This window comes from Trachurus japonicus, chromosome 7 (genome assembly GCF_045865225.1).
Source record: "Trachurus japonicus isolate A0001 chromosome 7, Traja_1.0".
NCBI lineage: Eukaryota > Metazoa > Chordata > Actinopteri > Carangiformes > Carangidae > Trachurus > Trachurus japonicus.
The window spans coordinates 11,346,160-11,361,594 of NC_140913.1; the positions used below are offsets into that span (position 1 = coordinate 11,346,160).

A 15,435-nucleotide genomic window follows, 5' to 3' on the forward strand; every position below is an offset into this window, starting at 1 on the left:
CACATTACAATTGACAATCTTGAAAAAAAAAAAAGAAAAACAGGAAAGTTTTTCACCAAAATGAAAATATTATGGATATACTGTATAATTGTCAAAAGCTTATCGATTGACTTTAGAGAGATTGAGAGAGAGAGAGAGAGATTGAGAGAGAGAGAGAGAGAGAGAGAGAGAGAGGGGGGGGGGGGAGAGGGAGAGAGAGAGAGAGAGAGAAGAGAAAAGACGTACATCCATAAGCCTGGAACGGACAGAGGGGACACTTCCTATGGAGACATACTGAGTTGCCAGGCACCTTCAGAAAAGCTGGCGGAGAGTTAAGGATGTTCGCACTTGATGTTTGCGTGCGTTCAGATGGTGCGTGAGACTCAGCCAGTTGGAATGCTCAACACAACAACCACCGCTGGGAATGTTCAGTCAGGTGACGTCTTTGCAAATTATACAACACATTAGGTTTCTGAGTCCCACCATTGCACTAATGTTCATTTCAGTAAGAGCTCATCATCCAAAACAGGGCTGGACCAATGCTGGCCCTTCACTGGGGAACTACTGTACTGTATATTGGCCAGTTTTTTTTTCTGTGAAACCCGCTCTGTGTGTTTCACCGATACAAAATGAGTCTAATTTGAATTTAGGAATATTGGCTCCCAGCACTTCCAGTCACAAATATCAGCTTGCTAAAAAGCCGTACTGGTCAGACCCGAACCCAACAGTTTTCATCGGTGCTCTCTGAAACAACTCAGTCTCTTTGACCAGGATTGTCACCTCTGTGTGTTCTAGTTAAATACAACGTAAGAGTCCATCTCCTAATTGCATATAGTGCTGTATTTCCAGAGCATCTTGCCATCAACAATTGAATTCTCTTAGTATTTTGCCTACATTAACCTCTAACTATGTACAGACTTAGCAAGTGGTATTTACAAAGTTTGTCCACAAGGGGGTGATCCAGGCCTGCGTGAGGGGAGAGCATGCACCGTGTCAACAGAAACGTGATATGATATGTAGTGATGTTGAAAAGTAACATCCTAAACCTCGCTTATGCAGCTGGTGTTGAAATGATATAAATGTGACAAAACGGCATGAGGCTTGATTTTATACTGAATATAAAAAAAGTTCTTCTTTCTCATGTTTTTACAACTCTGTCCTGCTGTTAAGAGCATCTGAAGGATTTCATTCCAAAAAACACTATACAGGCAATACATTTTTCAACTACTGTATATTGCTACCATTTGTAAAATATTCACTTTGCCCTGAAGAAAGAAAAACAAACTGAACTTAAGGCTGATATTAATCAAGCAATGTTTTCAACACAGATGTCTCGGTGTTCTCAAATGTTGCCACTAAATGGGTATGTCCACTTTGACTGTAATGATCCGAAATGCAAACTGTTTTGTAAAGACTTTTTTTTTGTGTTTCTTTTGTTTTTTGGAACAGAAGCTTAGGAATGAAAATATTGTAGTAATCCATTTTAAAAAGTTTCACTTTTAGCTTACTTATGCTGTTATTTAGTATGATTAGAAATCACAGTGATGCCTAGAGCTTCAAAAACAATCTCCGTCTCATGATTGTAAGCTTACGCCACACACACCGTAAACACCAAGTACACAATATCATCAGACAAACTTTTCCCTGAGGCAACAGCCGGTAGTTGGTTTCTAGCCAACTATCTAGCTCTAACTGTCTTAGCAGCAATCTAACCAGCCGGACAATTTTTTTTTTCTTCTTTTTTTTTGGGATAGTCACTATCCACGAAATATGACGTTGTGTTTGCGTATGTCAGTCTACAAACTTCACAGGTCCAATAACGACAAAAATCCAACAGTGAAGTGCTTCCCTGCACTAAACCCTCAGTCAGAGCCTGTACACACACCCCCTTGTGGTCCATCAATATTCTCATATACTGTACACACATCACAAAAATAGAAGGACTCCTCGCACACTTCTCAGCGCTTTCTCTATGCGTGTATACATTTGTCTTTTGAAGGTTACACATACACACTCAACAGAGGAGGGGCCTTTGAATCCTCTACATTATACAACACTCAGAACTGTTTGCCTCCTTGGAAGCAACCGTTTGCTCTCTTAAATATTTCTATATATATATTTATATATATCAGCTTATACGTATCATTTATATTTATATAGCATTATACATACATTCTTGTTTTGTGAAATTCCTTTTTTTGTCTTGTGAACAAGGAATTCCAGCCGTAGCATCTCCCTCCGTCTACCCAATCTCCTTCGCTCGTTCCTCCCAATCGCACCTTTCCTCTCCCGCCATTCCCACGCTGAAACATTCCTACTTGAAATTCCTTTCTTCACTTCATCGGACCATCTGAGACCTCGCCTACACAGATACACAGGGGCTTAGCAGGAAAACACACCTGCTACACTCCCATCTCCACCAAGTATTTTTAAAACCAGTGAACCAAGTATAATTTTCACGACATTACTGTATGCTTGCCCGTGGCTGGCCATGTTGATGTTTCGTATATTTGGATGTATTTGCTGTCAAACAAACAACAATTTATAGCTAACTAACACTAGTGTAGTAACATGGCTAAGCGGTTTATCGGTACCTCACGAGTGCCAGCATGGAAAATCACTGTAGATCTGTGTATCTATTCCTGTCCGTCGTCACGATGATGTGAACATGAAGCAATGTTATGAGGATGACGGTAAAAACGGATGTGACGCCACATCCATCGAGCTGTCTCCGCTGTTAGAAATAAAAATAATGGCAGGAATCTAGAAGTGATGTCTGGGGGGGAAGGTGGTGATGAGAAAAGGCAAATCTGGAGTTTTGTGGATTGTGGAGAGGATCAGGATGTCCAGCTGCTCCAGATGTCTGTGAGTCAAGGTATCCACGTGACCTAATGAAATGTAATTTTCGGTACTGTGTTTGTGAACCCGATCCGAATGCTGCGGACATCCACAGCATGTTCAGGTGTCCCGAACCCTGATCTGAGTCTTGCTCCTAACAGTCAGGAGGAAGAGAAGAAGGATGGGCCGATGATGGAGGAGGTGAAGGTTACTGTCTACCTACTTGAATATTAATCTTTCTCCCACATGTCCAGGGATGTATCAAGGCCGGGGTGTTCTTGGGGGTGGAGGGGAGGCGGTAAGGGTTGGTTAATCATCCTGTGTGTGATGAGGGTGTATATGTTTATGTGCTTGCCTTCTCTGCTATGACACCTCACTGCCAAACACTTCCAGGACCAGGGGGGTGAGCTGCATGCTGTGCTCAGGCTGGAAGGACAGCGAGCGGTACTGCTTGGAGTGCTCCTCGTTCAGGCTGCGCAGGTCGGCCAGTTTCTGGATCATCTTGGCGTAGAGGAGGCGTCCGCCTGGGTGGTTGACCCGGATGTACGCCTGCAGCGCCTCTGACAGATGGTCCTGCAGCTGCTCGATGCGGGCGTGGTCTTGGACACCTGGACGATCTGCCGTCAGAGACGGTGGGGAAGGACGAGCAAGACAACCAAGCAGAGGGGGAAAGAAGGATGAGGTCTGTGGACATGTTCACTGCTAAACATCTTCTTAAAGGGATAGTTCAACATTTTGGCAAATTGGCCCATTACCATAATCATTATAGTTTTAGGAGTAGGTTTGTCACCTTTAATTGTCGGTGCAAGCTATTTTTAGAACGGCGGAGCAGAGCCGCGAGCTGCTTGTGTATTTGATGAGTTTGATGAGGGAAACCAAGAAACCCCATTAGCCTCCGTAGCGCAGCTCTGAGCAGCTCGTGGCTTGGCTCCGCCGTTCTAAAAATAGCTTGCATCGACAAATAAAGGTAACGAACCTACTGCTATGACTATAGGGATTATGGCAATTGGCCAATTTGCCAAAAATGTTGAACTATCCCTTTAAGATCTGGCTAAAGATAAATATATTTTTTGGATTTTGTAATAACATACCATATTCAGAGACTGACTCAGCTTTTCTTTTTGCTGTATATTAAGTGGAGACACTGCTGTCCCTGACAGAGCCTGTAATACTGTGCTCTGCTGATCAACACAAATTGCATCATGTGGATCGAAGGGTCAAGGAGACTCTGCTTCATTTCATTTATGTACAAAGATTTTGTTGCTTTGACAGCAGTGGATGTTCTTCAAGCCTTGAGGAGGAAGGCTACAAAAAGCCTTTGAAATGTTTAGACAAAAATGAGGCCGTGTCACGTAATCCTGAACTAGTCTTGCTGCTTGATGGCCTCATTCAGTGATGATGATCATTCTCTGGTTTTCAAAGTGTCATTAAAACCTCAAAAAAAGAATACATGTCTGAACAGCACACTTTTGATGAAATGGTGTTGTTAGTAGACAGTCCATCTGGCAACTATCTAAAAAATAGCTGGAAAAACACCCACAACATCGACAGCCAAACACACACACACACACAACACAAGCGGTACCTGGGGAGAGCAGGCAGATGGCCATGAGCAGCACGTGTTCCTCTTCGTGCAGGTTGAGTTTCTTCAGACCAACCTGGAACTTCACCAACGGCTCCAACAGCTCCAGAGTGTGACCCGCTACAGAGGTCAACGCAAAGAGTCAGTTACATCCTCTTACACAAAGGTATGAAAACATACATGGAGCTTTCTTATTGACTTCTATGAAAACACACTTTATACAACAGGGAGCTTCACTGGAGAATCCCTACTCTCCCTCTCTCTGTTTATACATTGTGGACAGAGGACATCACTTCCTGTCCTGTATATGTAAGCGAATAAGCACAGAGTGTGTGTGTATTTGTGGCCGCTTTATTGCTTCCATGAAAATACCTGAAGTCAAAACCTCATAATAATGTGCAAGTGTGCGTAGAAAAACAGTTTGCAGAAGATCCTTGTAAGGCTCTGTCATATAAGGTGGGGAAAAAAGTAATCCCAGCTGTGTAATCAGCAGCTACAATGAACATATTTCTCTCTGTGTGAGCCTGTTGTTGTGTGTACAGTCACATTTCATCAAGGCAGTGCTCGATGACGCTGCAGTGGCCCTGAGAGCTCAATGCACTGCCACACAATTCACAAATCTGCTGCAAAATCGATTTGACACGTACTCGGCAGAAATTATACAAACACCTGCAAACAAACGTGTGGGGCTGAGTTTGGGGAGAAGGCGAAACCACAGCTGAGTTTCAGTCCAACCAGTGGCTCTTTGTACCATAACTGTGTCTCTGTGTGTCTCTCTCTGTCTCTGTCTCTCTCATACTCGCTCGAGTCGCTATTGGAATTTAAGTGATGAACCTGCTGGAACGTCCTTGTTAATCAGTGCTTTTTACTTCAGGAGTCAACAAGAAATCATACAAAGGTTCATACATTTTCAGTGCCCCTTGGAACCACTTCTAGTGTAGTTGTAGTGTGGTTTTAGTTGGTTTTTTCATGCTGTTTTTACTATATTTGTTTGTTATTTATGTGCTGAAGAATAGCCATTGCTCATATAATGAAGTAATGGTGTCGTCAAATTGATGAAGATATATATTTTTTTTTAATTTAGAGCACACCTATATCCTTTGTGCGTGTTTTTTAGCAGTGTATTGAGCTCTCAAGGAGGAGCATATCTATGTGTGATCGATAATCAAAGCCATCATGCTGCGAGTGAGCAGGTGTGTGTGTCAGAGCCACTGATCCCATTCCAGATGAAACCAACCCTTTGTAACGTCATTGATGCAGTATTTGAAGTCGGGTCCTCCGCAGCTCCAGGACATGTCCTCCAGGCTGAACGACTGGTTGGACCGTAGCATGATGATCTCGATGGCACTTGACTTCAACAGAGCGATCTGGTCCTCTGCCGTCAGCTCTCTGGAACACACACAGTCAAAGATGCGGTATGAACTATATAACACTGGAATAGCTCTTAAAGCTAACATTAGCTGTCGAGTAATAGCAAAAAAAACAGATTCCTAGTTAGTGACGATAACAATTTAAGAATATAAAGCTGCTAATGTCTGTTTTTGTTAAAGAATAAATTCAGACAGCAGGAAAAATACAAAGATAAACAGTTGTTATCACCGCGGGGCTTGACTGCATAGAGACGGACGTGGAGCAGACAGAGACCAGAGGAAAAACCAGAGGAACAGCTGGATTTTCCATGTGTCCAAACTGTCGCACACATGGAGCAAGTCTGTATGTGGGTGTGTGTGCAGCCACAGCAAATGACCACTGTGAAACACACACACACACACACACGCTCTATCCTACATTATCCATTTAACAGAAATCAGGTATTTGTCTGTCAGAAAGTTGTACTTAACCACCTCTACTTCTGAGTGTGTGTGTGTGTGTGTGTGTGTGTGTGTGTGTGTGTGTGTGTCTGTGTGTGTGGGAGGGAGGCTAATAAGCACAGCAGGCATGCTGAATGTATTATATAGTTACTGTAGCAACAGCGTGTCCAACCCTAAGCTATGTGTGGCTACAAAAGCGTGCGCACACACGCACACACAAGCACCACAGTGCACACACAGACCTCTGTCATTAGCAGACCCCTCCCTCAGGCCTCACATAATTACTGCACAGTGCTGCAGGACATGTGTCCCCACACCCTGAAAGCCACAGGTGCAACTTTTGCCCTTCAGATGATGAAATAATACAATTTTGTCATCCTGTTCACCGATGCCAATGTGACAGAATGACCTGCCATCTTTTTCCACTGTGTTTCTGTGAGAAACAGAAAGTTAATTTACACCACTGTGTGAAGAGTGTGAAGGAACTCCAAAGAGCACATGGGGACGAAATCCTGCGTTCAGCTGAACACGTGCATGTAAAATGAAGGCCTAGAAACATGATGAGGGCTGAGGTCTATCAGACTTAATCTGCTGCTCCAGGCTAGAAATGTGCAAACCTGTAATCGATTCATCGTGCTGCAAAAAGCTCTATGTTATTATCTATCTGTCGCATCTTCAAGGTAAACAAAAAAAAATCCTTCCACACACAGCTCACCCATATACCCATGATGCACTGCAGCAAGGTCAGCAGCAGCAAAACTGCATATAAATGCAGCACTGTCTGCACATCAACTGTTTCCATTTCTGTTTGCAAACACTCATGTATGCATAATCTATGTCCATACAGCAGATGTGTCACTTCTGGTCTTTTATTACATGGTGCGTGCATGTGCATTCATTTAGAAACTTATCTCTCTGCTCAGCATGTATTTATAAAAGCTACAGCTTGTTCCAGCGTTTTCTTGGAGGAGCTTGTTTGTTGGGGAGCGATAATAGCATCTCACCCAATAATACAACGCGTACATGTGGGCAGCAAATCATTGTGCTCTGCGTGTGGGCGGGGAGCTCATTCAGGCTGTTAGCCTCAGTGTGTGGAGAAGCCACTGGTTGGATGCAGCAGAATTTTACCATTCAACAAATGATTACTAGGCCTGAGTGAAACAGGAAGCTGCGGGGGTAATGTCGTTTAATTATCAAGATGGCTGGTAGATGACACCGGAGGACTGGAGCCAATCAGAGGTGTTCCTGCTGACCCAGCTTCAGAAGTGTGCTGTGTCCCTGAGGTTACAACAATTAATAAAAACATTCACTAATTCTGGCCTAAATTTAATTATTGATTCATCTGCATAACATTTTATTGTTGAATTAATTAATCCCTTGGTCTAAAAATAATAATAATGAAAACTGCTCCATCACTATTTTCCAGAGCGAAAAGTGACCACACCACACTATTTAAGACAACTAAATAGCAGTAAATCCTTACATCTTAGAAGCTAGAGACAGCAAATATTTGGTGTTTTTCTTTGATCAATGACTCAAATGATTAATTGTTTTTCAAAATTGCAGTAGATTTATTCTACTGTCATTTCAGATATGAATCAAATTAGATCAAATCTGTCAAATAAGATGCAAGAACAACAATGTGAACACAAGTTACAATAAGGCGACATCATATTGTTTGTATGATGTATGATGAAAAACTTCTTCCTGTAGTGACTCCTCGTCAAGGAAAAACACACAAAAAAAACCCAAAACACTATCCAAGACAGTAATGTAAGCTACACTACTGTATACTGAGTGCAGAGCAACACTTTTTTTAAGACTTTAAGAAATGAAAATAAAAATCAAACCACATGGAAATAATCTCCTTTACTCAGACTTCAGTTTTTGTTCTCCTGTAAACACCAGTTTAAAATAGAGGTAGAGTAGAAAACTAGAACTGAACACCTGAAACAGCAGCATCAAAAAACCACCATCTGAAATAACCATAATTTAAAAACACCCTATCTACAATTTAATACCTATAAAGATATTTACTTAAATAATAAATATGAGACCTTAGTGTCTTTATTTTAATTATAATACATAATAGATTAAAATAATTTCAGTCTTTTTAAGGACCCATGGGAACCCTGTCTACCACATAACTTCTCTGACTACACTTGATAATTGTTGTGTGTCTTGTTTTGTACCTGAAGCCTGGAATCATCTTGGCAAAACCGATGACCTTCTGGATGCTGTAGGAGACCAGGTCAGCCAGGTGGGGCAGCATGGACAGCTTGGTGTCTTCCTCACTGGAGTCTGGACTGCTGGCACCGTCCTGGTACATCATTAACAAGTTGCTCAAGTTCATCTTGGTGTCCACGGACTCTGTTTGAGGAGGGGAACGAGGAGAGCAGAGGAGGGAAGGACGGAGAGGTCATGGGCAGAGAGAAAGGAGGTGATTACTACATTTTGAACACACAGAAATTAACATTAGACAACATTAAATATAAATGAAAGCGTTCATTTTTAACATAGAATTGCACTGAGTTTGATATCTGACTCTTACTGACAACTTTAATAGTAATACAGAGCAGGAATAAGCACAAAGTAGGGCAATACAATGGATGGATAAATGGTCTAAGCGATGAAAACAAAGATGAAGATTCAGGAGCAAATCTACTGCATTTGCTTGTTACTTAAGTAAACAAAAATTGGTAGAAACACAGACACTGAATGGGCCGTCTCCGGCACACTAACACACAGTGTGAAGCCGAGGCAGACCGTGGGCACAGAGTTACTGCTCACTTGTATTTTTAACTCGATAGATTTCTTCAGGCCTGTGTCTTTGCGAACGCTAACCCTGAACCACGAGAGCAATCAAAGGCAGGAGGAGCATCTCACCAGGAGAGTGGTTGAATGAGTCAGAGGAGGCATCAGACAGAGAGTGAAGGGAGGCGGCTCTGCTGGCGCTGCGTGTTACTGGGCCTTCACGCACTGGAGGCTGTGGAAGCACAGAGAGACACAAATATTAAAATCCTCACTGTGACACATTCACATCTCAGTGCACTGCTGGGCTCTACCTCCTCCTTCTCTATGGTGACAAATCAGATGCAAAAGGTCACAGAGGAAGGGTTTCCCCCAGTTATCAGGTTAGGGTTAAGTCACAGTGGAACTAGCAGAGGAAGTAAACAAACATAAGTGTAAGTGAGAGGAGTACGGTCTGTGATCCATACGAGTGTCGGCTTATTACAAATGTTTACTCAAAGACCAGTGTGGAGAGTCCTTCAAAAAAAAAAAACACAGTTCATTGCCTTCTGGAGTCTATTCCCACTTTGTCTTTGAAGCACACTTCAGTATTTTCTACTCTGATCAGAAGTTGTTGCTCAGTATATTTTTAGCATTAAGCGGGCACTACGTCTTGCAGGGTTCACATGCAGTTCAAAGCGACATTCACGACTGAAAAACTCTGGTATTTACTACCCAAGGGGAGTGTGGTTGTGGCTGTCTAGTGCGCAGCGTGCGACAGGATCACACTTGACGCTAATAAATCAACGAGACAGGGAGAAGTGTTTGGAGACTTTCTCGTTCCATCCAATCTGTGTCCTGCATCTCATTTTTCTCCGACGACCCAGTTGTTTGTTATGGTTCCACAGAGAGGAACGTTGTCTCAGGGTATCGAGTGGTGGCGCGGAGGAAGAAAATACGACACCACTGTTGGTCGGATAAACGCCTTTGGTGAATCGTGTTACTGGTGTCAAGCAAACTGAAAACACACACGGGTGTGTGTTAGTCAACACGCCGGTCTGAAATATGACTGTGGTTAGAGACGTTATTTACAGCTACATCTTGACATCACAGGAGGGGTTTTGACTGCCTTCACTTTTATACCCAGTACACTCATTTTACTCCACAATATGTTCCATACACATGTTGATCATAATAAATCTGACTGTCACCACTACCTCGTGTGTGTGTGTGTATTCCCTGTGATCTTAGCTGATAAAAACACTGGAGAACATAAATCACCACAGATTAATTACGTTCATTTTGTCTTCTTGTTGAAATGGGTTATTTTTTTCTCGGCTCAGCAGACCGAGAGTCTGCCGAGTCACAGTCGAAACTGTCAAACAGGTATAGTAACACTCTCTACTCTTTATCTGAACACAAGAAAAAAAAAACCCATAAATCACCACAGTCAAGTCCATCGCACTCAATTTTAGCTTCTTAGCCTTCAACATCTCTATAACCTGCTGACATTGGCCGTCACCACATCAGCCAGTAAACCAGCTGCTTGTGTGTTTATGTGATGTGTATTTACAATCTGCGGTTCCCTAAGAAGAAAAAAAAAAGTTTATTTTGACCCAAGAGACCAAAATGTAGGTGTGGCTGTGTCCTCGAGAGTTACATTAAAACTTAAGACTTGAACCTAAATACATACATTGTTGTGTTTCAACACTGTATAAAAGATGAAGGGTACAAGTAAATTATTATGATGTAAACAAACTTTCAGAGATGAAGTAGTGATGGCCTGTACCTCCTCGAGTCATTCACAGCGACACTTAAATACATTTACTTGAGTTTTGTACTCCATCACTGTCTTAAAAAAAACCATACATAAGTGAATTAAAGGGATAGTTCACTCAAAATTGAAATTTCACTCATTATCTACTCACCCTCATGTCGACTAAGGGCTGGGAGAAGTTTTAGAGTTATCCATGGCTTCTTTGAGTTACAGCGGGGCTCCGTGCAGCAATGCATGTCCATATGACGGTTGCAAATGGATACCACTTTTCTTCGTAACAAAGAGACACACCAAAAAACATCCAAATACCTCCACAGTGCTCGTATGTAATGTCTGTCTTGTATTGAAGCCCCGAAATGTGAAATTGTTCCAAAAAAAATTAAACAAGTCAAGCTTGTTTGCAGCGGAAGCTCCTCTTCCTGGTCCGTCCAAATCTCGCGAAATTTGCGCCGGCGTAAATCTCACATACGAGCACTATATAGGTATTTGGATGTTTTTTGGTGTGTCTTTTTGTTACGAAGAAAAGTGGTATCCATTTGCAACCGTTATATGGACATGCACTGCTACGCCAAGACCTGTAACTCAGAGAAGCCACGGATAGCTCTGAAACTTCTCCCAGCCCTTAGTCGACATGAGGGTGAGTAGATACTGAGTGCAATTTGAATTTTGGGTGAACTATTCTTTTAAGGTAATATTTGCTTAATTAAAAAAAAAACCTCTTAAAGAGACAGCTTGTAGTAGGATTTGAGCAAATCCTGTATCCTAAAAGCCTTTTACGACAGCTTCAGTTAATTCAGTATGCTGTTTCACACTTTCTGGTGTTGTTCCACACAACAATGTACATAACAATGTATTGACATGAAAAAATAAACTTTAGAATTCTAGTGTTTATTATTATATACTTAGTATTAAAATCAAGTACCTCAGTACTTTAATTAAAAAAATGACCCTTCAATTGTATTGCCTCAAATTTTACCAAAGAGTTCATAATATAGATTCTCTCAGATAACGGACCTGTGTACTTACACCTCCTGTTAAAACATGACGTAAACAAAAGAGAGAGAGAGAATACAGGGTCTGGAGTGTTGTGGTGAAACAGAGCAGGTGGTATGTATTGCCTATGACGAGGTTTTTTTAAGTTTCTATACAGTTATGTTCATAATAATAGCAGTGTGTTTAAAAAGGTGAGTAAACCTCAAAATTCTTCAAATAAATTGTATTTTAAGGAACACAACTGCATTGGGGACACTGCACATTCTATTTCAAACCAAGAAAATTGGAAAAAGTAATTTAATTTGATAATATTTTACAGAAAGTCAAGAAATATAATGTTCAAAAAAATAGCAGTGTTGACATCTTTTTTTACACACTTGCTGGTGTGTTTGGGGTCATTGTCTTGTTTGGGGTCATTTCCTCTTCAGTATACGGCAACATGACTACTTCCAGTATTCTGGTGTACTCAAACTGATCCATGATCCCTGGTATACGATAAATAGGACCAACACCATAGTACGAGAAACATCCCCATATAATGATGCTTGCACCACCATGCTTCACCGTCTTCACTGTGTACTGTGGCTTGAATTCAGTGTTTGCAGGACGTCTGACAAACTGTCTGTGGCCCTTAGACCCAAAAAGAACAATCTTACTCTCATCAGTCCACAAAATATTACGCCATTTCTTTTTAGGCCAGTCAATGTGTTATTTGGCAAATTGTAACCGCTTCATTACATGTATTTTTTTTTAACAATGGGACTTTGCGGGGGCTTCTTGGTGGTAGCTTGGCTTCACATAGACGTTGTCTGATTGTTACAGTACTCACAGGCAATCTTAGATCTTCTTTGATCCTCCTGGAGCTGATCATTGGCTGAGCCTCTGCCATTTTGGTTATTCTCCGATCCCTTCGAACAGTCGTTTTTCTTTTTCTTCCTCGCCTTTCTGGTTTTGGCTGCCATTTTAAAGCGTTTAATATCATTTTAGCTGAACAGCCTATCATTTTCTGCACTTCTTTATAGGTTTTCCCCTCTTTTATTAATTTCTTAAATCAAAGAATGCTCTTCTTCTTAACAGTGTCTTGAACAACCCATTTTACTCTGTTTTTCCAGGACAAATGCACAGCCAGCATATGCAGCATCAGTTGCCTTGATCCTTGAATAAGGGCCACCTGTTTAACACCTATTTTTTTTCACATAATCAATGACCTCAATAATTGAACCTGGCACTGCTATTTTTTTGAACACGCCCCTTTCTGTAAATGATTCAGTTTCACAGAATCAGCAGCATGCACGTCATGCCTGTTGGGTCTGTTGGTTTTCTATACCTTTACTAAACCTTCTAGAAAAAGTTGAAGAAAAAAAAAGTTGAAATTCTAACAAAATCAGTGATTTATCTTGCAAGTGATGTCGGACTGCTATTATTTTGAACACAACTGTACTGTCAAGCTGTGAACTTGAAAATGTAAAACTAGTATAACTATAAGTTAATAGTATTACGCCAAAAAGCTGTTCTTCAGGGAATCCCACCCTCTACTGCATGACAGCATGATCTGCAACTTCATGGTGGGGAACAAAGTGATTTCGGCCGCATCAGTGATAATGTGATTGTGGTTTTGGTCAATGAAGGAAAGAAACTTAGTGAATGAACCCACCCTGAAGCGAGAGAAATCAGAATAGGAGGCATCGTAGGTCTTGTGGTGAGCTTCCACCAGGCAGGAAATCATCCGTGCCTGCTCATCGTTCAGCCGTGGCCTCATCGCCTCCCGGGCCGCTTCCTCCTCCTTCCTCTTCAGTATCATTTCTTTCTTCCTCTGAACCTCCTCGTCTGTCAGGATGACTGGAAAAGAGGATGGAGCAAGAAGGAGAGAAATAAGCCAAATAAGAACGATTCAATGTTAAACAAAATTAACTCCTGCATGATCATATCAGTGCAATTGACTTTGGGCCGCCATAACCTATTTTGTCCATGAAACCAGGTCAGCATTTTTATCAAATTTAACAATTTTCCCTCATGTTATGGAGAAATTGTGCTCACAACGTCAAAATCATGTTCTGTGAAGTTCATCATGACCTTTAACTGTTAACCACCAAACTCCAATCTGTTCATCCCTGAATCTGAGTTCATGTTTGTGCCAAATTTACAGAAGACCGACGGACGTTCAACTGAAAAACAAAATGGTTTCCACTCTGACTGTCGCTAATGCAGAAGCGTAAAAATCATTAGTATTTTGAATCAGTATTATGAATTGCTCGAAACTATCAAAACAGGAACCAACAGAAAGTGTCAGACTAGATTTAATCGAGGGGTCACACCTTCAAAATTTAAACCACAAGTATCACTTAACGGAAACTGATCTGGGTTCAGTGAAAGTAAAAATACTGTATATATAGTCCCAGCAGCTAATAATAGCTGACGAAGCAGAGAGTCACATTTGGTGAGATTTAAGAGGAGACATAGTTTGATTTAAAAACACACACACAAAAAACACAATAAGAATAAAAGAACAATTTGTATTTAATTCCTGTCAAATTTCATCATGTTTCTTTCTGTTTGTTGACTTGTGTTCACAGTTGCTGTCATCGAGTGACTGTTGTGGTAGATAAAAATAATGCTTCTTGGCTGCCCAGCATGTCGTATTAAGTGTAGCTCAACTTCACACTGAACTGGGTCCCAAGACTCATCGGATCCTTGATAACCACTGCGTTCAGTGGAATAGCCTGCAGAAAGGTTTCAAATTAGATGAGTTAACCCCTTTTAATCTTTTTAAATCTTTGTCTGCTGACTCATGGCAGGGTGAATGTGTGGGCTTCACTGCAAACAGGATGCTTTTCTGTATGCCTTTTACTGTTTTTATACATTAAACTGTATTATCTATCTATATTACTTATCCCTTCAAAATTGTGTGCGAGTGCTCCCTGTAGAAATAAAGGTTTTTGAATGAGTTAAAAGAAGAGTTATGACATAAAAGAAAGCATTATCATCATGACACTTTGGATGAATGATCAAAGAATATTAGCTCCCACCAGTCTGGATGTTAGTTTGGATATCTCACAATGCAGCATGGTATTACGAGTGTGATGTGAGAATAAACTTACAGTAAGTGCTGCCATCAGCAGTAAAACAAAGTTAGAATTGAAAACTAGGTGAGGGAGATCTCATGTGAACTTCCATCCCAGTTTACATGAAACATACATCTCCTGAGCTGAGCACGCACATACGGCCTGCCATGTCTGCTGCCTCTTTATGTGGCTGATGTAACGGGCGTTGGACATTAAAGTGCCTTTTGCCTTATTCATGCTGCAACGGATGAAGACTGCAGGCGGAGCAGCACAGTGGTGCAGAATGGATTAGGCACAGTGTTTATAGAGAGTGGTACTGGATAGAGAGGAGGCTGCCTCGCTCAAATGCCAAAAATCTGACCCCTTTGGCCATAATAAAACATATTTCCAGAAATGTCAGAGCTGTAATAAAAACCTTTTGCGTCCATGTTGTGTTATAAATCGACCTCCAGACAAACAATAAAAATGTCTACATCTTGAAAAAAAATGTTAGCAATGTTAGCTAAACCTGTCTGGCGTCGTCACAATGTTGAGGCCATTCGCTGCTGAAAAACCGTGCAGGAAGTGATCATTTAGTGGCTACTCCTCTTTTTCCTCCATATCCCCATCCATATATTACAGCAGATGACAAAAAAAGAGCATATCGGAAATGCAAACAGCAGG

General features: G+C 41.3%; 1 protein-coding gene across 4 annotated transcripts in view; it reads right to left on the reverse strand.

The window, feature by feature from the left end:
- Positions 1–2,087: 2,087 nt before the first annotated feature.
- The window catches only part of LOC146984221 (vitamin D3 receptor A), a 76,916-nt gene continuing 63,568 nt past the window's right edge, over positions 2,088–15,435 (reverse strand). For 2 of the 4 annotated variants that reach the window (XM_085781179.1, XM_085781181.1), the window contains 6 exons: positions 13,365–13,549; positions 9,097–9,196; positions 8,403–8,580; positions 5,637–5,788; positions 4,403–4,519; positions 2,088–3,434 (listed from right to left, as the gene is read on the reverse strand). In XM_085781179.1, the coding sequence (XP_085637305.1) occupies positions 3,181–3,434; positions 4,403–4,519; positions 5,637–5,788; positions 8,403–8,580; positions 9,097–9,196; positions 13,365–13,549 (986 nt within the window). In that variant the 3' untranslated portion in view covers positions 2,088–3,180. The remainder of the gene's footprint in view (positions 3,435–4,402; positions 4,520–5,636; positions 5,789–8,402; positions 8,581–9,096; positions 9,197–13,364; positions 13,550–15,435) is intronic. The other 2 variants (XM_085781178.1, XM_085781180.1) reach the window with 1 other exon arrangement.